The sequence below is a fragment of the Dendrobates tinctorius genome, unplaced genomic scaffold (genome assembly GCF_039654945.1).
Source record: "Dendrobates tinctorius isolate UK_male_01 unplaced genomic scaffold, ASM3965494v1 ptg000155l, whole genome shotgun sequence".
NCBI classification, from domain to species: domain Eukaryota; kingdom Metazoa; phylum Chordata; class Amphibia; order Anura; family Dendrobatidae; genus Dendrobates; species Dendrobates tinctorius.
Window position 1 is genome coordinate 13791217 of NW_027361822.1, and position 25279 is coordinate 13816495.

Here is a 25279-nt window from a genome sequence, read left to right on the forward strand (position 1 = left end):
TATGACTGTCTTTATGCAAATTATTACCAGCAGTCAAAAAATCCCTCCCAAATTTTCTACGTTTCCTTTCTATAATTTCTTTTTCCTTGGATTTTATCCTTTTTCTGATGTTGTTAGATAAGTGAATAATTTCTGGATGTAGCTCATAAGGTTTTAAATCTTCAAAGAGTTTTGAGATTTCCTGGCGGATCGTCATCAAGCCAGTTTTTCTCTTCTCTATTATAAATGACACAGTCCGTTTAGAAAAATCCTCAAACATAGCATCCCACTCCAATTTAGTATCTGGATCACCTATGTCACCTGTTAAGGGCTTATAGACCACTAAACCTTTGGGTATACAATTAAATGATAAATAGCTCTCCAATGTGGCTATTTCCCACAGATCCCTCATTTATTTTATTAAATATTGTTCCAAATATTTTAGTTTTTTAATAACCAAATCAAGGTCTTCTTTTGTAGAAACAATGGGTGAACCTTGTTGTGGTAAATGAAAGAATTTTTGTATATTATAGATCCTTTCCTTCCTATCTGACCATAAATTAGTCATTTTTAGATCCTTAGAAGGGTAGAAAAATGTGTATAATAAATATGTGAAAAAATAAAAACAAATACCTTAAATGGATAAAAACACAGCAGCCTAGCTGAAATAGTGGCAAATTATCATAAATGAAAAAAATACTTTTTGACAACCAATGGCGCTGTGTGAGGGTATAGCAGCTGCAAATTAGCAGACTACGCCACCTATTCGTCTGAATATTAAAACAATTAGAAATAAAGCAGGAATTTGCGCTAATAATACCCACATAAAACTACTCTCTATAGGGAAAGCAAAAATTGATGCCAGAGAATATTGATATGCGTCTATGTGAAACAATAATATTGACACCCCTTAGTACTGTGGGGGTGTGCTATAAATAAATATCTCACTGTAAAAAGTGAGTAGCAGTCTACAAAAATATAACCAGTCTCACTGCCCAATAAGCATAAATGAGTCTGTCACTAGAGAGAAAATTTGGGAGGGATTTTTTATTTTTTATTATTCTGAAAGGCATTTGACGCCTTTCAGAATAATGTTATACAAGACATTAGGAAGGTTTCAGACAAAAGGTGCAACAAATTTAAGCATAATCTGTCAAAGGAAGAAGAGAAGGCCATCAGACAAATATAAAATAACAAAAATATCACTATTAGGCCTGCCGACAAGGGGGGTGGTATCGTGATTTTGAACACGACAGATTATCAAAATGAAGCCTTGCGTATTTTAGGGGATACACGGACATATCAATTAATGGAAAACGATCCTTCAGATTCCTATATTAAAGAAATGGGTGAGCTTATAAGAAATGGCTTTGAAAAAGGCTTTTTAAATAAGCAGGAGAGGGATTTTATTAATACCCCATTTCCAAGGGTTCCATATTTCTATTACTTACCAAAGGTGCATAAGAACCCAACTAACCCACCGGGAAGACCTATCATATCGGCTATAGGGGGTCTTACATCCAACTTATCGAAATATGTGGATTGTCATTTACAAAAATTGATTCCCACTCTCCCTATGTATTTAAAGGATAGTGCCCACATTTTGAAACTTTTAATAAATGTGGTATGGCAGGACCACTATATTATGGGGACCCTGGATATCACTTCATTATACACTGTGATACAAAATAAAAAAGGGTGTGAATCAGCCGAGTTCTTTTTGTCCAAGGATAGTGCGATACCCAAGGAACAGAGAGAATTTATTCTGGATTGTATTGAATTCATCCTAACGCACAATTACTTTAAATTTGGGGTGAACTACTACTCCCAGAAATGGGGCACAGCTATGGGCACAAGATTTGCCCCTAGCTATGCTAACCTTTATGTGGGAAAATGGGAACTTGAGACCATTTATACGGATGGGGAATTACGGTCAAATTTGGTGCTATGGCGTCGCTTTATCGACGACATTTTTTTCATTTGGTCAGGGGGTGATATTTTATTAAATGAATTTTTAAGTGATCTAAATAAAAATTGTTATTTTTTAAACTTCACTGCCAACATCAGTCACAAAGAGCTACATTTTTTAGATTTGAGGATTTTTATTGAGGAGAATTCCATTCAGACCCAAGTATATCACAAACCTACGGATTCAAAAAATTTTATTTCTCTAGATAGCTGTCACCTTCCGAAATGGCTTCTTAATGTCCCTAAGAGTCAGCTCATTAGAGCGCATAGAAACTGCTCTAAACAGCAGGATTTTGAAAAAGAAGCAGAGTCCATGAATATTAAGTTTAAATATAAGGGATATGATGTAAAAGCATTGGAAAAAACTACAGAAATGGTTAGAAAAATACCAAGAGACCAACTATTGGACCCTATAAAAGAACGTATTCCTAATGATTTTTTTGTCAAGAATGAAATTCCGATTATTTTACAATACAATTCCAATGTCAGGATCATTAGGAATATTGTTAGTAGACATTGGAATATCTTACAAAATGACAAAATTATTGGGGAATTACTGCCCACGTACCCTAGATTTGTTTTTCGGAAGGCAAATAATCTTGGGAATTTGATAGCACCTTCAATCCCAAGAGTTCCAAATAGAAAAGTTAATGGTGAACGAGACCTTCTTAGCGTTTTTTTCCCATGTAAGAAATGTGGACCATGTAAAAAATTAAACACTAAGAAACAAAAAATGATTATTAATAAAGGTATTGAGAACAATATAATTGATTTCATTGATTGCAATACAAAAGGGGTTATATATGGGGTAATCTGTCCATGTGGTAAACTATACATTGGAAGAACTATTCGTCCAATGTGGGTACGAATTGCTGAACATCTTCGCAATATTACTAATAAATTTACTGGTCATCCTCTTTCTAATCACTTTGTTACACATCATGGAGGTTCTATTAAGGGTATTACGGTAACCGGTATTAAAATAGTTAAGAAAAGCTGGAGAAAAGGTAACTTCATTGAACAAATGTCAAAAGTAGAAAGTGACTGGATATTTAAAATGAACACGCTCAGACCAAATGGCTTAAATAGCGAGATTGAACTATTTGCTTTCAACAAATAGGACTAATATATCACACGGGCTGGGTATATATGTGTCACCTCAATGACAGGAATCATCCCTGAGGAAGGAAGCAGTAAGCCTCCGAAACGCGTAGGATTGGTTGTTGATCCTGTCAGTCTTTCTAAGCCGGTCACGTGACTCAACACGTGACTGTGACATCACGCAAGGTCCTGTACCTTGCCGGCACTAACCGCGTCTCCCGCTGCATGTCCCACTGATAACGGGCAGCGCAATATCGGGGGAATTGGGCGATTGCTACCGGCCGGAGCATCGCCCGCGACTATAGCAGAGGTGACCTTTTTGGATTCTACCCACTATTAGCCTGCATTTTTTTGGACTGAGCATTACACCACCACTGGACTTCATCAAAGCCCATCAGGAGAGGAGTTGCTATGTTCTGAACTCAAGATTGCTATTATCGCCCATGGTATGAACAGTAACCTGGACGGTCAGCATGTTTTTTTCTCTCTAGTGACAGACTCATTTATGCTTATTGGGCAGTGAGACTGGTTATATTTTTTAGACTGCTACTCACTTTTTACAGTGAGATATTTATTTATAGCACACCCCCACAGTACTAAGGGGTGTCAATATTATTGTTTCACATAGACGCATATCAATATTCTCTGGCATCAATTTTTGCTTTCCCTATAGAGAGTGGTTTTATGTGGGTATTATTAGCGCAAATTCCTGCTTTATTTCTAATTGTTTTAATATTCAGATGAATAGGTGGCGTAGTCTGCTAATTTGCAGCTGCTCTACCCTCACACAGCGCCATTGGTTGTCAAAAAGTATTTTTTTCTTTTATACCGGTTGCTTTTTCTACCACACTTTTTCCTTCCACTCAACTTTCCATTAATATGTTTGGCTGCAGCACTCTATGAACAGCCAGCTTTTTTTTTATCAGTGACCTTTGTGGCTTACCCTCCTTGTGGAGTGTGTCCATGATTGCTTTCTGAACATCTGTCAATCAGCAGTCTTCCCCATGATTGTGGAGCCTACTGAAACAAACTAAGGGACCTTTTTAACCCCTTTCTGACATTGGATGTAATATTTCATCCATATGCCCTGGGCCTATTTGACCAGGGATGGAATATTATGTCCACACGATCGCCTGCACCCACAGCGATTGTGCGGGCTATCGCCGCTGGGTGTCAGCTGATTCTGACAGCTGACACCTGGCACTAAGTGTCAGGAGCGGTCACAGACAAGAAAGTCAAATCTCCCTCATAAACCGTATAATACCCAATAGACCCTCCGGGGTTCTAATTAACTTATTTAACCATAATACTGAGTTCGGGTGAGTTGTAGCCAACCACAATTTTTCTATTTCTGTTCACTTGTTGTATGCCCATAACAAGGCCCACAAGGGAAATCTACGTAGGTGAGCAGCCCAGTAGTACTTAATAATGTCAGGGACCAATAAACCCCCTTGTGCTTTAAGGGAGACGAGGCAACGTTTGGATATCCGATGACGCTTGTCATTCCAAATAAACCTCAGCATAGCTGCTTGGATGGATTTAAGTTCGCTCATGGGGACTCTGACCGTTAAGGTCTCAAAAGAATAAAGCAACTTAGGAAGGAGGGACATCTTAACTGAAGTAATATGGCCAGTCAATGAAAGCGAGAGTGGTTTCCACCAATCCATCAGTCTCATTAAGTTTCTCAGAAGAGGTGGGAAGTTGGTGCTATATATGTTACCATAAGAGGAAGACAGGTTAACCCCCCAGGTATTGCCTCCAGCTTCCATCTGAATTTAAGATTTCGTTTTAAGTAATCTAGTACATCAGGAGGGACATTCAATGGGAGGGCTTCCATTTTTGAGGTATATAGTTTATACAGTGGCTCAGTGGATAGCACTGCAGCCTTGCAGCGCTGGAGTCCTGGGTTCGAATCCCACCAAGGACAACATCTGCAAGGAGTTTGTATGTTCTCCCCGTGTTTGCGTGGGTTTCCTCTGGGTACTCCGGTTTCCTCCCACATTCCAAAGACATACTGATAGGGAATTTAGATTGTGAGCCCCATCGGGGACAGTGATGATAATGTGTGCAAACTGTAAAGCGCTGCGGAATATGGTAGCGCTATATAAAAATAAAGATTATTATTATTAGATTGTTATATCTCAATAGTTCCCCATACTTTTTAATATGGAGGTTGGTTAGGGTTAGAAGCACATCGTCTGCCAATAGGGAGATCTTAAACATTTTATTCCGTACCTCAATTCCCGATATGTTTGGATTTTGTCGTCTTGCTGCTAGAGGTTCAATACATAACATATAGGGGGGATAAGGGGCAACCCTGACGGGTACCATTTGATATTTTAAATGAGGGAGAAGTAATAAATGGAAGTTTAATAGAGGCTGTAGGGGAACTATACAGGGCTCCCATGGCTGCCAGAAAGGGGTCCGAGAAGCCAAAAACCTTCAGTGTCTCAAATAGGAAAGACAATTGAGATGGTTGAAAGCCTTTTCTGCATCCAGGCTCAGTATGATAGACTGTAATTTATTTCTATTACCCATCTAGTGTTATTTCTCCCTCGACGATTAGGGAACGAATCCCACTTGGTCCTTATTGATAAGTTGAGGGAGCCAGTAGTTTAATCTATTAGCCAATATGTTAGTGAATATTTTTAGATCAGAATTTAATAACGCAGTTGGACGATAGTTTGAGCAATCTAATGGGTCCTTCCCCACTTTTGGGATCAGAGTTGGGTAAGAACTGTCACGCTCCAGCACTGCAGGTCAATGCAGAGTAACACAAACTCCACTAGATAGCAGCAGAGTGGAGGGAGGGCAGAGATCCTGCTCAGAGCAGACCAGCAGAACTACAGTGAGGCTACCACCAGGTGGCAGCAGAATAGTCATCCAAGCCGGGTCGATACCAGAGAGTAGCATAGTACCAATGGGAATCCCGAAAACAGAGTTAGAGGAGAGTACAAGGTCACTACCAATCCGTAGCAGAAGTACCAGAAGGAAGAGACAGAATCAGGTCAGAGCCAAAGCAGAGTCGAGTACCGGGGAATCCAAACACACAGGGACACAGAGTCGGGACGGGAAGGAGCGGAGTGCACAGACACTAGCAAAGTCAGCTAAACGCAGCAGGACAAATCAGGGTTTCTACAGAGCCAGCCACACATTCCGTAGGCAGGAAATGTAACTGGCACTGCCTGCAGGATGCAGTGCAGAGAAATAGACCCGAAACCGGAACAATGCAGAGAAAGTTAACCCCTGACATGACCAGACCGGGAAAAGAGAGGCCAGATCCATAACCCAGTCTGGATCATGACAAGAGCTCTCCAGAATGAGTTAAATAATTTAACCATATGGGGAGAAAGCTTCTCTGCATAGGATTTATAATATAAATACGTCAACCCGTCTGGACCCGGGGATTTACCCAAGGGAAGGTCCTTCAAAGTATTCATCACTTCCTCTTGCGTCACCTGTTAATTTAGGAATGGCAATGCCTCAGAAGGGAGAACTGGAAGATTCACTTTTATAAAAAGTGCTTAATTGTCTCATTTCTGTCCGCCTTATTTATAGGGGATGAATCTTGTAAATTATACAATTTGCTATAGAAATCTATGCTATTATTTCTAAACACTCTTTTTTTGGTGATTACTTTATATCTCCGTTCATACTCCACCCACACACACAAATGATACACCATTTGAAAGGTAAACTTGCCCCCTTCAGCAAGAAAGTAGCAAAACAAGCCACACATCCACGATTTGATCATAAAATACAGTTTAAACATTAATTTTCATAAACCTGCAGTAAGGAAAAATGACCTGCAGGTGGCACCACAGTACCCCAAAGCACACTACCACAAAGCTGCTTACAGTCATCACAAACAAATCCAAATAATTGCCTTGGGGGCTTTTCAGCTTGCCAAAGTGCTTGCCCAGCCTATTTCAGGCACATTGGAGGGTTGCACACTTCACTGCAGATGAGTCACATATGCAAACACATTTGTATACATGCACTGCTTTTTTGGTGATTACTTCGCCCCACACACACAAATGGTGAGTCACATATGCAAACACATTTGTAAACATGTACTGCTTTTTCGCTGATTACATCGTGCCATACACAAATGATACACCATTTGAAAGGTAAACTTGCTCTCTTCAGCAAGAAAAGAGCCAAACAAACCACACATTCACAATTTTATCACTAAATACAGTTTAAACATTCATTTTCATAAACCTGCAGAAAGACACAATGACCTGCAGGTGGCACCTCAACCTGAAGACATTTTTTGGCCACTACTTAACAAACCAATTTATTGTATTACCAGTCTACATATATAAATAGCTGTCTGTGTTCATTTATCTCATGAAATACATTTAGGCTGTGTGCACGCCTTGCGGATTTTTAGCGTTTTTGCCGCGTAAACGCTAAAAATCCGCAACCCATTGTATTACATGGCATTCCGCACATGCTGTGCTAATGCTGTGCATTTTTCCGCGGTGGAATCGCATCATGGAAAAATACGCAGCATGCTCATTCTTTTTGTGGAATCGCGGGGATTCCACACACATAGGAATGCATTGTTCCGCTTACATTCCGCATGTGGCTATGGCCACCATGAGCAAAGTAAGCGGAAAATGTGTGGATGGTACCCAGGGTATGGAGGAGAGGAGACTCTCCTCCAGGCCTTGGGTACCATATCCCATTTTAAAAAAAAATTAAAATAAATTGTGATATTCTCACCTTCCGGCGTCCCACGCAGCGTTCCCGCGTGTCAGCCACTTTGCCGGACTTGCCGGGAGCATCGTTGAGGCCTGGGAACGCTGCGGGGGCTGCCGGAAGGTGAGAATATCACGATTTTTTTTATTATTTTTAACATTCTATCTTTTACTATTGATGCTGCATAGGCAGCTCCATAATTTATAGGAATATAGAACCTGGTCTGTTGTAAAAACCTGTGGAATGTATCAATCCCACCAGGAAAAAAAAATTACCGTAGCCACAGAAAAGATTTTCAGGGGTACGAGGCCCAGTACCCAACCCGCACAGGGGTAAAACAAAAAAGGGAAAAGTATCCCCTGTCGCAAGACAAGTCAGGGCTTCCCCAGGCACATAACATTAATATTTTGCGGTATTTCACGCCTTCATACAAAGAAAAAGCAAACAGTTTCTAAGCATTTATGAAATATTATAAAGATGAGCTGGCACCGGCTAATACTTATTTGTATATTAATACAACTTTTAAAAAATTAAGTTTCGCATTATAAACTAGAAAGAAAAGGGTCAACATTACATTGAGTTCAATTTGGGGTGTCAGCGAAGACCCGTTGTCCCTCTCTTTCCGCCCCTGCCACTCAGACATTTCTTTCTTCGTTTCTGGGTCCATACCGGGGGATGGTGGTGGGTCCACGTGGATAGAGGTATGTCCCAATCTGTAATCTTAGGGACCTGGAGCTCCAGGTTTTCACTGAAGCCTGGAAGATCCTCAAGGGAACGCAGGGTCGCCGAAACACCATCTTTCTGGGCCATTAAGGCGAAGGGGAATCCCACCTTTAAGGCATTTTGAGGTCCTTCAAGACAGATAGCAAGGGCCTGAGGAGCCTTCTTTTTTGCAAGGTTATGCTGGACAAGTCCGGAAATAACTGAATGATAGCATCCTGAAATTTGATCTCTCCCAAGTACCTGGCCTTCACCATAATTCTTTCTTTGGTTTCAAAGTCATGTAAACAGCAAATAATGTCTCTTGGGAATGGTGTAGTCCCCTTATGTTGTAAGGCCCGTGTGCTCGGTCAAACTTAAGGGGCGTAGGGACTTGATCCCCTAATATGGAGGTGAAAATTTCCTGCAGGTGTTACATCTCCTGCCTCTATTGTCAAGGTCCTCTAGTTGAATTTGAAGATCTTTAAGACTGGTTTCACACTTGCGTTGAGCAGAGCTGCGGAGTTCTTCCTTTAAGCCCCGCCCACTGCGCACCTCTTCCATTCAGCTCTACCTACGTCTGTATGCGTCCTGTGTACCTATCTTTAACATTGGGTACGCAGGCCATGCGAATGTATGCGGATGCCTCCGCATGCGTCGTTTTGACGCTGCGCCGACCGCAACAAAATGCAACATGTGTTCGTCGCAGTGTCAAAACGACGCATGCGGAGGCATCCGCATACTTTCGCATGGCCTGCGTACCCAATGTTAAAGAAAGGTACGCAGGACGCGTGGCGATGTTGACGGCGCTGAATTAAAGAGGTGCGGCAGTGGGCGGGGCTTATTGGAGGAATTACGCAGCCCTCCGCAGCTCTGCCCAACGCAAGTGTGAAACCAGCCTAAGCATTTTCTGCTTCATATTAGATGACTGGTGGAGCTCAGACATGTGACACCTGGTTACATCATGCTCCCCTTCCAGGAAGTCAATTCTACCTGTCAAGCTGCAAATCCTGCCTCACACACACAATTTCTGACCTGTATGTGTCTTTAACTTCTGTTATTAGTTCTTTAAAGTCTTCTTTTGAGGGAAAAGGAGAAATAAACTTTAACCATTGCGGAGTGAAGTGCTCATCCAATTGCTTTCCTTCCTCTTCAGAGGACCTCTCTAAGTAGTCACTTTCATCTTCCTCATGCGAGACACTAGGGGTTAATCTGGAGGGGTGTTTGACATTTTAGTACCCCTTTTCCTCTCTATCAGGGTCATTGTCTGGTTTTGATATAATACAGTCTCTGCTGCTTGATCTTGGCCAGGGGAGGGGGGAAGATGGCCTTCATCTCCTGTCTGCTGAGGGCAAGTATTAGCAGTATTGTGATGGGTTTGCTGGTTTAGCATCTGTACTAGATCCACAGTGTCAGGCAGTCCCTGGTTTTCATCTCTATCTGCCCCCATGTTCTTACACACTGGAGACCCAGCGTCCTCTGGATCTGGGCGCATATCTCCTTCACAGCCAGCTCCGGACACTGGTTCTCCCTCATACCGCTTGGCCACCGACCCCTCTTGGCAAGATGGCGTCCGCGCCTCCGCAGTTTCATGCTCCCACAGGAGAAGAGCATCTGAAGCGGTTGCAGGGCCGGACAGAGACGCTCCGGTAAGCGCCATATTTCTCCCCCTTCTGGGACCCATGAGCGTGCATGGTGAAGCAGTGGTGCAGGGCTCTGCAGCCGTTAGAATCCAGTGCCTGGCGGGAGCTCTGCAGTCATGCGTCCTCTTACCTCAGCATCCGGACATGCCTCCTCGCCTCATCAATTTTACCACACATGGAACGGCATAACCCCCTCCCCCCCAAAAGAAATTCCTGAATTGCTGGTTTTTGTTCGTTCTGCCTCACAAAAATCGGAATAGAAAGCGATCAAGAAATGTCATGTGCCTGTAAATGGTACCATTAAAAACAGGGCTGTGGAGTCTGAGTCGTTGTCATTGAAATTTAGGAGTCGTAGGTTTGTCTTACCGACTCCACAGCCCTGATTAAAAACGTCAACTTGTCCCACAAAAAACAAGACCTCATGTGACTCCGTGGGCCAAAATATGGAAAAATTATAGTTCTAAAATTGTGGTGATGTAAAACTTATTTTTTGCAATAAAAAGCGTTTTTTTTAGCGTGTGACAGCAGCCAAGCATAAAAACACGATATAAATCTGGTATTGCTGTAATTGCACCGACCCGAAGAGTAAAGTCTTCTAATCACTTATACTTTACAAGGAGCGGCGTAAAAAATAAAAACAATTCTTCACCTACTGTTCATTTTTTCATTCTGCCTCCCAAAGATCGCAGTAAGGCTTGGCGCACATTTATCCTGCTCTATGCGTTGAACGCTTACACCGGCTTTTCTGTGTGATTCTCTGAAATACATGATTTAAATTGAACCTCTGGCGGAAGATTCCCTATAATGAGGCAGATGGAGGCACTGATGACGCCGTCTGGCCTGTGATCCAGCGGTTTCCGTCTTTTTAGGCGTGCATAAAAGTGCCATCAGCCACAGTTTTATGCACTTCTGAAAAGAAGGACATCGCTGAACAGAGGCCAGACAAAGCCCAGATTAACTCTGCTGCCTCGTTACAGTGAATGTGTCACGCTCGCGCCTTGGCTGAATGGCGCGTACCGGGGTGTTGTGGCCCCACTGTGCCACAAACCAGACTACCCTGGAAGGGGCGTGACTACGACAGCTACCTCGGTCTTCACTGGAGCCTCTGATGGTGAGGTCAGGCTTGTGCGGCAGATAGCTGTCGGGTGCCACTCCAGGGTGGTGTCTGGCTGTGGCTGCTGGTCCCACTCGGGGACAAGTCACTTTGACAGAGGCTATAGACAGGCAGGTAGACACGACAGGCACGGCTGAGACACAGGGCAGACGAGCACGGCTTGGAGACACAGGGCAGGCGGGCACGGCTTGGAGACACAGGGCAGGCGGGCACTGCTTGGAGACAGAGGGCAGGCGGGCACGGCTTGGAGACACAGGGCAGATTGGCGTGGTATGAGAAGGAGCAGGTAGGGACCTGTTCACACAGCAGGTGTAGGCAAGAGGGAGTGGTATATGCTGGAACAGGATCTGGACCTGTTCACACAGGAGGTGCAGGTAGGCAGAGCCGCAGGAGTGCGGAGCAGGCAGAGCCGCAGGAGTGCGGAGCAGGCAGAGCCGCAGGAGTGCGGAGCAGGCAGAGCCGCAGGAGTGCGGAGCAGGCAGAGCCGCAGGAGTGCGGAGCAGGCAGAGCCGCAGGAGTGCGGAGCAGGCAGAGCCGCAGGAGTGCGGAGCAGGCAGAGCCGCGAGGGTGCAGATGCACAGATAAAGCTGCGAGGGTGCAGATGCACAGATAAAGCTGCGAGGGTGCAGATGCACAGATAAAGCTGCGAGGGTGCAGATGCAGAGATAGGGAGGACACAAGGAAAGACACGGCAGAGAAGGAACCACAAACAAGGAGACTGACAGACAGAGGTAAGACTGAGTTCAGACAGAGACACCGGGACAAAGACACAGGGACCAGGATATTCTGCCTCCTGGCAGGCAGACAGAGAACAGACAAGGCACTGGGAACAAGACTCAAGGGCCAGGATATTCTGCCTCCTGGCAGGCGGACAAGGTACAAAGCGAGACAGAGTATTCCTACAGAGGAGATACACAGAACAGGGCCTGGCTTCCTCAGCAGCAATATAATAACTGAGTATAGACATTGCACAGGCAAAGGTCAGTGGGTGTGGCGAAACTAAATAGTCAAGGGCTCTAGGTGATTGGTAAGGGACAGATTACACAGGTGCACCCTGACTGCATAAGAACCAGAGAGTTCAGGCGCCGCCCCCTATACACACAGTCTGGAAACATGGAGAGCAGAGGCACAGAGCTGGCAACAGACAGAATTCCCAGCATGGCTTGAAGCAGAAAGTATGTTGGTGTGCGGGGGATGGGAGGGCATGCAGTGATGCCAGCAGGGTTGTTACAGAATGGATCCCTCGGGGCTTTCATCTGAATCACGTCACTCAGAGATTTAGATGCAAACCCCAAAGTAAGTGCTCAGTGTAGAGCGCCAGATAAATGTGATCCCAAACGTTATGTAAAATGTTCCCAATACAAGCATCAACTCAATCCACAAAAAATCAAGTCCTCACTCAAGTCTGTCTTCTGTTAATGGAAATATAGGGGGCTGCCATGTTACTGGTAGTACAAAGGATCTGGAAAAGCGAAATGGCTCCTCGCCCGCCAAAAGAAATTCTGCAAATTCTGAGCTCCCAAATCCAATTGCCCACCACCGTTCTGAGCCCCACAGTGTACCTAAACCACATAAAGTGTCCACGTTTGGCATTTCTGAAGCAATGAGAGCCCGCTTAACTTACAGGTGCATGCCTCCACAAGCATAGGCTGGGCATAACTTACTAGTGACTGCAACGTAGTACTGTACAGCCACATATGGGGTATTGCCAGGTTCAGTAGAAATTGTGGGACAAATTTTGGTGCAGTTTTTACCAACTTCTTGTGTGAAAATGTAAAATTTGGGGATAAAACTAAATTTTGATGGTAAAAATGTAGTTATGTTTCTTCACTGCTCAATGGTATACAATTCCGTGACACACCCATGGTGTCAATATGATCACTGTACCCATAGAAGAATTCATTGAGAGGTGTAGTAGGTATCGGCGTACTAGGGAAAAATTGCACAATAAATTGTACGTGCAATTTCTCCTGTACCCTTATTAAAATGCAATATTTTGTGCTAAAAACAAATTTGTGGGGAAAATTTTATTTTTATTTTTTTTTATTTTTACGGTTCAACGTTATAAACTTGTATGAAGCACCTGAGGGTTTAATGTGCTCACCACACATCTAGATCAGTTCCCAGAGACGTCTAGGTTTCAAAAGAGTGTCACTTGTGGGGGATTTTCACTGTTTAGGCACATTAGAGGCTCTCCAAACGCGACATGGCATCCGCCAATTGTTCCAGCAAATTTTGCATTCAAGAAGTCAAATGGCGCTCCTTCCCTTCCAAACTCTTCCCTCATATGGGGTATTGGCGTACTCAGGAGAAATTGAACAACAAATTTTGGGGTCCGCTTTTCCCGTTACACTCGGCAAAATAACAAATTTGGGATCTGAAGTAAATTCTTTGGGGAAAAAAGATAAATGTTCATTTTTTTTAAACATTCAAAAAATTCCTGTGAAGCACCTGAAGGGTTTATAAACTTCTTGGTTTTGAGCACCTTGAGGGGTGCCGTTTTTAGAATGGTGTCACTTTTGGGAATCTTCTACCATGTAGATCCCTCAAAGTGACTTCAAATGTGATGTGGTCCCTAAAAAAAACTATGCTGTAAAATTGAGAAATCGCTGGTCAACTTTTTACCCTTATAACGTCCTAACAAAAAAAAATTTTGCTTCCAAAATTGTGCTGATGTAAAGTAGACATGTGGGAAATGTTACTTTTTAAGTATTTTTTGTGACATATCTCTATGATTTAAGAGCATGAAAATTCAAAGTTGGAAAATTGCGAAATTTTCAAAATTTTCACCACATTTCCATTTTTTTTTCTACAAGTAAATGCAAGTCATATCAAATAACTTTTACCACTATCATGAAGTACAATATGTCACAAAAAAACAATCTCAGAATCACAGGGAACCATTGAAACATTCCAGAGTTATTACCTAATAAAGGGACAGTGGTCAGAATTGTAAAATTGGCCTGGTCATTAACGTGCAAACCATCCTCGGGGGTAAAGGGGTTAAATACTTAGGAAGCCTTTGCAGTTGTTTTTTTGTTAATTATTCTAAATTACTGAGATAATGTCTTTGGGGTTTTCATTGTCTGTGAAATAGATCCCTCTGCTTGTAATGACTCAATATAATATACAGTGGGTACGGAAAGTATTCAGACCCCTTTAAATTTTTCACTCTTTGTTTCATTGCAGCCATTTGGTAAATTCAAAAAAGTTCTTTTTTTTTTTCTCATTAATGTACACTCTGCACCACATCTTGACTGAACAGAAATGTAGAAATTTTTGCAAAGTTATTAAAAAAGAAAAAATGAAATATCACATAGTCATAAGTATTCAGACCCTTTGCTCAGTATTAAGGAGAAGCACCCTTTTGAGCTAGTACAGGATATCTCTGTACTTAGCCGCATTCATGTTTCCTTCAATGGCGACCAGTCCTGTCCCTGCAGCTGAAAAACACCCCCATAGCATGATGCTGCCACCACCATGTTTCACTGTTGGCATTGTATTAGGCAATGATCCCATTGTTTATGGACAGATGTTATCAAAAGAATAGGCTGAGTCGAGATATCTTCTGGGATTTTCGTTTTTTTTATATAGCAACTGGTCCCGAGGGATCTGAACCACCCTATTGTGCACTTCTAATTTGATGGTGGCTGTATCCCCTCTCTCAGAAACGTTGATAAAGACGAGCTTGCTTGTTGAAATTTATTTGGGTGGAACAGATCCGTTTTAAACGTAAATGTTGACCAATAGGTGTGGATCTTCTGGTCTCTTCATTTCTTTCATACATATGTGCTTCTATTATGTCATTGGCCACTCTTCCTTATATATATGCTGACCTCCCTCCCCGACACACGTCTCCTGAGGAAGTGACTCTCACGAAACGTGCATCGGGAGTTTATTACATCTCAACATGTCTAGTTTCTTGTGCACTTGGACTTAAAGCACCTTGCATGGCAAAAAAGCACTTTATGATTTCAGTATACATCATCTTTGTGCATGCTTCTCAGCAGCAGTCTCTATTTATTAAGCAGCTTTCAGCATTTAATCATGCCTGTATTCCATGGGTATGTGAAGCTATAGCACATTGCATTTACAATAAGTACTTTATGTGCATATGAAGCTATAGCACATTGTATTTATAATAAGCACTTTAGGATTATATTATATGTGTTATTTTGCACGCTTCTTAGCAGCATTTTTTATTTTTTTAGCACTTAATATATATCCATTCTACTAGGACTTTAGTTATGAGTCTAACATGAACTAAGGTCTCCCTAGACTGCTATTGGTTTTGCAGCCGCTGATTTGGCATTAATTTTTCTATTGTTCTGGAATGTTCTATTTTTAATCATGTTTAATAAAGATTTATATTTATTTTTCTATGTTTGCTCCTAAGCCCTTTTTTCTTTTGAGGTAATCTATATGCTAGAGTTGTATACATTATTGTGCTATTTGGGCATTACATATCAGGTGATGAGCAGTGCCTGGTTTTCTCCACACATACCGCTTAGAATTATCACCAAAAAGGTCTATCTTCATCTCATCAGACCAGAGAATATTATTTCTCATAGTCTGGGAGTCCTTCTTGTGTTTTTTTTAACAAACTATATCCCGACTTTCATGTCTTGCACTGAGGAGAGGCTTCCGTCGAGCCACTCTGCCATAAAGACTTGACTGGTGGAGGGCTGCAGTGATAGTTGACTTTGTGGAACTTTCTCCTATCTCCCAGCTGCATTCTCTTGAGCTCAGCCACAGTGATTTTGGGGTTCTTCTTTACCTCTCTCACCAAGGCTCTTCTCCCACGATTGCTCAGTTTGGCTGGATGGCCAGGTCTAGGAAGACTTCTGGTGGTCCCAAACTTCTTCCATTCAAGGATTATGGAGGCCACTGAGCTCTTAGGAACCTTGAGTACTGCAGACATTCTTTTGTAACCTTGGCCAGATGTGTGCCTTGCCGTAATTCTGCCTCTGAGCTCCTTGGCCAGTTCCTTTGACCTAATTATTTTCACTTGGTCTGACATGCACTGTGAGCTGTTGGGTCTTATATAGACAGGTGTGTGCCTTTCCAAATCAAGTCCTATCAGTTTAATTAAACACAGCTGGACTCCAATGAAGGAATAGAACCATCTCAAGGAGGATCACAAGGAAATAGACAACATGTGACTTAAATATGAGCAAAGGGTCTGAATATTTATGACCATGTGATAGTTTTTTTCTTTTTTAATCAATTTGCAAATATGTCCACATTTCTGTTTTTTGCAGTCAAGATGGGGTGCAGAGTGTGCATTAATGAGGAAAAAATGAACTTTTTTGAATTTATCAAATGGCTGCAATGAAACAAAGAGTGAAAAATGTAAAGGGGCCTGAATACTTTCCATACCCACTGTATGAGTTTCACTTTTTGTATTGAAGAACTGAAATAAATTACCTTTTTGTTGATATTCTAATTTAGTGAGAAACACTTGTAGATCTATTGGCATCCAGACTAAATAACAGGATGTCAGGAATTGTGACAAGGTCCCGAGACTGTCATGCAATCACAGTCTGGTAATTCCTTTATCTTAGTTCACTCTGTCTTATCTATTTCTACCTATTACTTCTACCCAGACATCTCAAGAAGATCAGGGCAGAGGGTGTTCCAGTCTTTCTCATTTCTACAGATTGGTCTTGGAGGGCCTGGTATTAGGATTTGATCTCCTGGATAATGTCCCATGAGCACTTATGAAACTCTGGGACCTTCTGTCCCACTGTTGTTCATCGATTTTACGGGCTTTCAATTTGATCTAGTGATTATTTTTGTTGGTGTGAGTACCAGAATTCACCAATATCTTTTTCCTTGCCAGTGCTGCTCTCCTTCTTAAGAGTCTGGATTGGAAGCAGGGATGGCACTTAACTTCCTCAAGAATGAGGTATCTGCCCTGACTGTTCTTTTTCAGAGGGATTTAGCATCTATACCTCAGGTTAAGACTTTTGTCCATGGAGTGGCACACGTGAAGTCACCCTATTGGGCTCCTTTGGATCTTTGGGATTTGAGTCTTGTTTTAGAGCTTCTTAAATCTCCACCTTTTGAGCCTACCAGAGAGATCTCTACACTTTTTCTTTCTTAAATGTAGCTTTCCATATAGCCATCACTTCTATTAGGAGGGTCTTGGAGCTTGCGACTTTGTCTTGTTGTTCCCCTTACCTTATTCTTCATCAGAATGAGATAGTGTTGAGGCCATTTTCTTCTTTTCTCCCAAAGGTGGTTTCAAATTTTCGCCTTAATGAAGATATTATTTTATCTTCCATTTGTCTGACACCATCTCATCCTATTGAGAAGGCTCTGCACAAGTTGGACGTTTTTAGAACCGTAAGGTATTATTTATCGGCCACTTGCTCATTTAGGCGTTCTGATTAGTGATGCGCGAGCGTGCACGGATAACATCTTATCCGAGACACTTGGGTGTTATCCGAGCATCTGGGTGTGCTCGCATATAACAAACAGGTAATTCCCACATGTGTTGAGGCTGTCAAACAGCCGCAAATCTTGCAGCCACAGAGAATCGAACATAATGTACGAGCACTCCCACATGTTCGGATAACACCTGAGTGTGCTTGGATAAGATGTTATCCGGGCACGTTCGGTCATCACTGGTTCTAATTCTTTGTTTGGTTTACCACAGGGCCCTCATAGGTGTCGTTTTAAAAGTGACCCTAGAGCAACCATTGCTCACTGGATCAGGATAGCTATTATCCAGGCCTATAAGTCTAAGGCCAGGGTGGTCCCATTTAGGATTAAGGCGCAATCCATGCAAGATGTAGGAGCTTCCTGAGCAGTTTGTCATAAGGCATCGGCATTGCAGATTGTAAAGCAGCTACTTGGGCATCGGTGCATACATTTTCTAAGTATTACAGGGTGCACACTTTTGCCTCGGCAGATGCAAGTCTTTGTAGGACGATACTGCAGGTGGCAGTAGCCCAGACTTCCGCTTGAGTTACGGCAGAAGACTAGGTGGTAATTGTATGATATTTAATACTTTTCCCTAGTGACAGCTTTAGGACGTCCCATGTTTCTATGTCCCCCCCAATAAGATGAACGAGAAAAAAAAGATTTTTTACTTACCTTAAAATCTGTTTCTCGTGGTCTTCATCTTGGGACCCAGCTCCTTCTCTTGGTTGCCTGGTTGGGAGTACAGTTATGTTTTTTCTTGCCCTAATTCTTTTCTTTTTCCCTTCTACTGCTTTCTCATAAAACTGAGGAAGCCTGGCTCCAGCAGGCGAAGTATAGTCTGCTAGGGAGGAGCCAATTTTATTCAAATGCAATAATAGTGTCAGCCTCCAGGTGGCAGCAGACTATCCCATGATTCTGTGTCCCCCAATGAAGACTATGAGAAACAGATTTTATAATAAGTAAAAAATCTGTTTTATCCACCAGTATTATATGTTTTATACTTGTGTAATGAGAACGGTGGAGATGGCAGGATTAGAGCTGATCATAGATGTGACTTCTCCATCTGTCTGTGGCTTTGACAATATTCGTTTCTGAAACAATAAAAATGTTTCTTTATTTAACCCATTTTTTTTTGTACTGTTTTTCCTTGTGTGGAAATATTATGTCATTGATTTGTTTTTTTTTTTTTTTTTTTTTTTTTTTTTAAGTACCGTACTTTATTTTTTATATATTATGTCTAAAGTTTAATAAGTTTGTTTCTTGCTGTTCTAAACGTACCCACATCAAAGAGGGAAGAGTACAGCTTGTTTTTCACCCAGTGTATGGCAAAGTGCAAGAAGGACTTTTCGGGGGCTTTGAAAAGTTGTCTGTGCATGTGAGCTAGTGTGCCACCCAGGGCAGGTGTCTTGGTGGCCTATCAAAATGGCGTGTTGTGTGGATGTGTGAGATGACTGTGAGAGGCCCTTAGCTCATTTTCAGCCTATTGTGGTTATTGAATGGACAAGTGATTGTGAGAAACGGAGTCCTGCTTTACAATCACATCCAAGTCATGAGTGCAGCAAGTGGGTGATGTTTATTACCTTGCAATTTGTACAATCTGAGAATACAGCATCTACACATTCTATGTCCTCATATATTCCTGTTATTATCTCCTGTAGTTGTGTTATTACATGGGATCTTTATGATCTTCCTCCCATTTAGGTCGCCACAATAGTAGGTCTTCTCAGTGGAGATCTTCTATATAAGAGAATTTTCCTGATTGACCTGTCAAGGATGGATATGGACAAGGAGAAGATGGCGGAGAGGATATTACACCTCACCCTAGAGATCCTCTTCCGGCTTACTGGAGAGGTGAGAGATTCTGGTGACGACACATTACGTCATTCTTATCTATGGGAATAACAGATGGACAGAACTGGAGAGGTGAGGACTCTGGAAATGTCTGTAGTGAGATTTATTAATGTGTCTCTCCATAATCAGGATTACACAGTAGTGAAGAAGACCTCTAGGGAGCGCTGTAAGGCCCCTGTATGTGAGGGATGGGGAAGACCCCTAAGCCCAATCACAGGGCCTCTATCTCACGCCCTGATACATGAGGACATCAATGACCAGAAGATCCTAGAACTCGCCTACAAGATGATTGAGCTGCTGACTGGAGAGGTGACACTGCTGGGACATTATACAGTGACAATATTAAGAAATGGGGGAATGACGATAACATTTTATGTGTCAGGTTCCTATACAGTGTCAGGATGTCGCCGTCTATTTCTCCATTGAGGAGTGGGAGTATTTAGAAGGACACAAAGATCGTTACCAAGACGTCATGATGGAGGTTCTTCAGCCCCTCACATCACCAGGTAATAGACAGGACTAAGTACACACGGCCTATAATTATCTGTATGTAAAGAATGAATTCATTCTCTGTATGTGTTTCCTTTAGTTCTCTCAAGTAAGAGGACAACACCAGAGAGATGTCCCCGTCCTCTTCTTTCACAAGACTATAAACAAGAAAATCCCAATGTTCCTCCAGATCATCAGGTAGATGGAGAGAAGGTGTCGTGAGATCTCCCCTATGATATGTAGATGGCTGTGAAGGTCTTGTGTTCAGTCTTGTTTTATCCACCAGTATTATATGTTTTATACTTGTGTAATGAGAACGGTGGAGATGGCAGGATTAGAGCTGATCATAGATGTGACTTCTCCATCTGTCTGTGACTTTTACAATATTTGTTTCAGGGTGAAGATCTGACCCATATTAATACTACAGAGACATATGTGAGGGGTGATGAATGGTGTATAGAGGAAATTCCTACAGATAACCGACCAGGTGAGTAGTAACCACTAAGTCACAGATTCTCAGTCATTGGTTGTCACTCCTTTATCGGTGGTGTAGTCCGACCATATCACAATTAAAGGTCACAATTCTGCCACTATAACACTGCATGCTCTTCCGCCAAAAAACTGTCTCTAATAGTTTGAGCATTTATATAAGAAATTGTGCTGGAGCCACCCATTGTTCAATCTGCAAGGCCAGAAAATAAAAATTCCCCCTTATTAGTAGAGTAAATGAAATGTAATAATTTGTAATCTTGGCCAAATGTGTATTTCTGTACAATAATAGTTTCCCTGTATCCTGACTTTTCAGTTTGTGAGAAAAGACCTGTCTTAACTTCAAGAGAAGCTCACGATAAACAACACTATAACACATTCCACCTATACTATGATATATCTCTAAGGCTGGTTTCACATTAGCGCATTTTCAGCGCGCGCACGGCCGGGGGTAGCTCCGCCCCCGAGCCGGCTCTCTGCCCGGCGTGCCCGCCCCTTCCTTGTAGCGCCGCCTCCTAGCGGACAGCGGCGCCTGCGATCGGCGCACCCTATCTTTAGCATAGGGTGCGCCGATCGTGCGCAGGCCGTGCGCTAGTTGCGCTTTGACCTGCGCTGCGCACTTTTGACGGTGCGCCGTGCGCGCCAAAATCCGAAAAGTTTGATTTTGGCGCGCACGGCGCACCGTCAAAAGTGCGCGGCGCAGGTCAAAGCGCAACCAGCGCACGGCCTGCGCACGATCGGCGCACCCTATGCTAAAGATAGGGTGCGCCGATCGCAGGCGCCGCTGTCCGCTAGGAGGCGGCGCTACAAGGAAGGGGCGGGCACGCCGGGCAGAGAGCCGGCTCGGGGGCGGAGCTACCCCCGGCCGTGCGCGCGCTGAAAATGCGCTAATGTGAAACCAGCCTAAGCTATGCGTGGTTGATGAACTCTAATGACTCCATATCATGAATTACATGATCTTTCTAATCCTAAGGACTTAAAATTACTGCACAATCTCTCCTAAAATGGGGAGCACTAATACTTTTTCTACCTTGCTAGTAGCTCCAATGGCCCATCATAAATGAGTGCATCTCCGGTTTAGTGAACTATGTTGAAAAGTTTTCACTAAATGTCTAATATTTGTAAAAGAAACTCCTCAGATGGTAAATAATGTCCTCTACAGTAGTTTTTATTGCCTAGTATTGCCATGTCCCATACTCTAATTCAGGGGAGCACATAATTTTTTGCTCCAAGGACCACATTGTTATACTGAACTAATCCCAAGGGCCACAAACATTTTTAATGGAGTCCTTAAATTAATACATCACTAGAATCATCATCAGTACATTATTACATCACCAGAACCAAGTTCTGTTAAAAAAAAATCATTTTTTGCAGCAGAATCTTGCCAAATCCTCCTCATAATTTCAAATCTCTAAGTTTTGAGTTTTTTTTTAAAGTTATTACATGGCCATGAAGCACATTATGGATTGTGTAAGGTTTTACTCACTCAGCTGCGGGTTGAGGTAAGCACAGGAAGCGGTTTTCATAAAAATGTCCATCAGGTGTATTTACTCCATTAACCGGCTTAAGTTTAAGCAAACAAAAGATAGCCTTCTGTGGCACAAAATGGAAACAAACCGAAAAACAAACAGCTCATAAAGCACAGCGGGTCCACCCGCTCAGGTCAGTGTCTAAGCAAAACAGACACTGGAAGCTTCTATGCCTCCAGTCACAGACCATGTGAGAAACAACAGCCTCCATTAAATAGGCTGTAACCACACCCAGATGTGAGGTATGTGGGTAGCCAGATCCGCTCATCTCTCATAGCTACCCACAAGCCGGACCCAGGTGCATCAAGCGAACCTTTTAGTGCTTTCATGCATTAGAGAAAAATACTCCGGGTTACATCACAGAGACAAGCCATCTCTGTGACACATACCTCCCATCAACTAGGCGACCAGTAGCGAGCGACACTACATACCTTCCCCATCTGCCTAAAGCCGTGGGGCTTGACACTTTTTCCTACCAGAGAAGGGATTCTTAAGGGCATTGGCATTACCATGTAGCTTCCCTACTATGTACTATATTGAAGTTGAAATATTGCAGGGCTAAGAACCGTACCGTGACCGTAGCATTTTTACCCTCTGTTTCCCTCATCCATGTGAGTATGGGCATTGTCGGATATCAATCTAAACTTAAGTCCCACCAGATAGTACCGTAATGTGTCCACCGACCACTTTATGGCCAAGCACTCCTTCTCTACAAATGAATAATTCCTCTCGCATGAGGATAGCCTCCTACTCAGGTAGAGAACAGGGTGCTCCTCCCCGTGTATCTCCTGGGAAAGGACTGCTCCTAAACCGACATCTGAGGCGTCTGTTTGAAATTTGGACTCTTCCTTAAAGTCAGGAGCCACCAGAACCGGTTACTTACACAGAGCCCCTTTCATTTCTTGAAAGGCCGTCTCTGCTTCTTCAGACCATTTTACTATTACCGATTTTGTACCCTTAAGGAGGTCAGTCAGGGGTGCGGCCATCATGGCGAAGTACGGGATGAACTGCCTGTAGTATTCCACGATCCCCAGAAAGGCTTTAACTTGCTTTTTTAACAGTGGTCTCGGCCATGTTTGGATTGCCTCCACTTCACTGATTTCGGGTTGTATCTCGCCTCTCCCCACTACATATTCCAAGTACTTGGCTTCTTATTTCCCCAAGGCACACTTCTTCAGGTTTATTGAAAACCCCGCCTTCCTTAGTGCATCAAGCACCGCCTGGACCTTTTCCAGATAACCCTCCCAGTCTGGGCTAAAGAAAACAATATTGTCCAGGTATGCAGCGGTGTATTGCTTATGGGGTGCAAAGATTTTATCCATAGCTCTCTGGATGGTTGCAGGGGCCCCCTGCAGTCCAAATGGCATTTGGACATACTGGAAGCATTGTCCGATGTAGAAAACACAGTCTTCTCCTTGGCACCCTGTGCCAGAGAGATCTGCCAATAGCCCTTCGTCAAATCCAAGGTGGTTATGTACCTTGCGAGCCCAAATCTCTCAATCAGCTCATCGACGTGTGGCATGGGATATGCATCCAGCTTGGAGGACTCATTCAACTTCCGATAGTTTTTGCAGAACCTCCATTCCCTATCAGGCTTGGCCAACCACTCTCAGATTCCTCAATCACCCCGAGTTTCAACATATGCTCCACCTCCTTGGAGATCACTTCTTGACGGGCCTCCGGAATCCGATAAGGCTTCAGGTTTACATGCACATGTGGCTCCGTCAGAACTTCGTGTTCTACAACCTTTGTGCACCCCATCAATTCTGAGAACAGGTCCCTGTGCCTCTGGAAGAACTCTCAGCACTGCTGTTTATGGGCCTTCGATAGCATCTCGGCTATGGCGACACCTCCAACCTCGCCTTCTGGCTGGCCCAGCAAGCACGGAGTTTCAGCTGGCTCTCTGTCTTGCCAAGGCTTGATGAGGTTCACATGGTAGACCTGAGATGGTTTCTGTCTCCCTGGCTGATGAATACTATAGTTAACATCACCAAGCTTCACCACCACCTCATACCGCCCTTGCCATTTGACTAAGAACTTACTCTCCACAGTAGGAATTAGCACAAGGACTCGGTCTCCCGGATTAAACTTCCTTATTCTGGCTGACTAGTTGTAGACCCTGGGCTGAGCTTCTTGTGCCTGGAGGAGATGTCCTTTTACTATGGGCATCACCTTCGCAATTCTCTGCTGCATCAGGTTTCCTTGGCTATGGCCGATATCCGCAAGGTCTCCCAGATATACAGAAGTTCGAATGGCAAGAACCCCGTAGAGGCCTGTGGAACCTCACGGATGGAGATCATCAGATATGGTAAAAGACAATCCCAGTCTCTACCGTCCTTCTCGATGGCTTTCCTTAGCATGCTCTTCAGCGTTTTGTTAAACCTTTCGACAAGGCCATCTGTCTGAGGATGGTACACTGAAGTCCTCAACTAGGAGATTTGCAGGACTTTACATAACTCCATCACCTTGCTCATAAAAGGTGTTCCCTGATCAGTCAGGATCTCCTTTGGCAAACCTGTCTGGGAAAAAACATGGACCAACTAGCGGGCTATACTCTTGTGAAGAGTTTGTCAGTGGAATTGCCTCAGAATAGCATGTGGCATAGTCCAGCATGACCAATATGTATTGAAACCCGCCAGCAGATTTCACCAGGGGACCGACCAAGTCTATAACAATTCTCTCAAACGATACTTCAATAATGGGCAATGGCACGAGGGGACTTCAAAAGTGAGAGGTGGGGGCGATTAACTGACACGTAGGGCAGGACCTGCAATAATTTACAATTTCCCGGTGACTCATGGACCAATAGAACGATCCTTTCTCGCGTTTTTTCCACTCCCAGATGTCCCCCCAAGATGTGTGAATGTGCCATATCCAACACCTTCTGTCTATAGGGCCCCGACACAATTAGCTGTTCAACCAGCTCCTCCCTCTCTTTCGTGACCAGATGCAACAACTCCCCACTCATCATAATATAGGGAAACCTTGTGTCAGCCCCCCTGGCTCCTTTGCAACCCCATTAATGACATTGACAATATTGAAGGTGTCCTTCAGAGTTGGTTCCCTATGTTGAGCAGTCCCAAAGTTCTCACTGGTCACTCCTAACTCCGGAATGTCAGTCTCAGGGGACACTTCCTCCTCATGCCCCACAAGGAAATTAAAGGGAAACCCATCTGCCTCTGGGTGTGTTGATACATTATTAGGGTTCACTGGTTCCCCATTTGCACCAGCAAACCCAGAACCCTTCCCCACAGATTCCAAAATAAAAACAAGTCCCG

General features: G+C 43.3%; 1 protein-coding gene across 1 annotated transcript in view; it reads left to right on the forward strand.

Moving 5' to 3' along the window:
• The window catches only part of LOC141051034 (uncharacterized), a 102632-nt gene that overhangs the window by 43348 nt on the left and 34005 nt on the right, over positions 1-25279 (forward strand). Inside the window, exons 6-10 of the mRNA XM_073547833.1 lie at positions 19342-19491; positions 19621-19800; positions 19874-19997; positions 20081-20178; positions 20377-20467. Coding sequence (XP_073403934.1) covers positions 19342-19491; positions 19621-19800; positions 19874-19997; positions 20081-20178; positions 20377-20467 — 643 coding nt within the window. The remainder of the gene's footprint in view (positions 1-19341; positions 19492-19620; positions 19801-19873; positions 19998-20080; positions 20179-20376; positions 20468-25279) is intronic.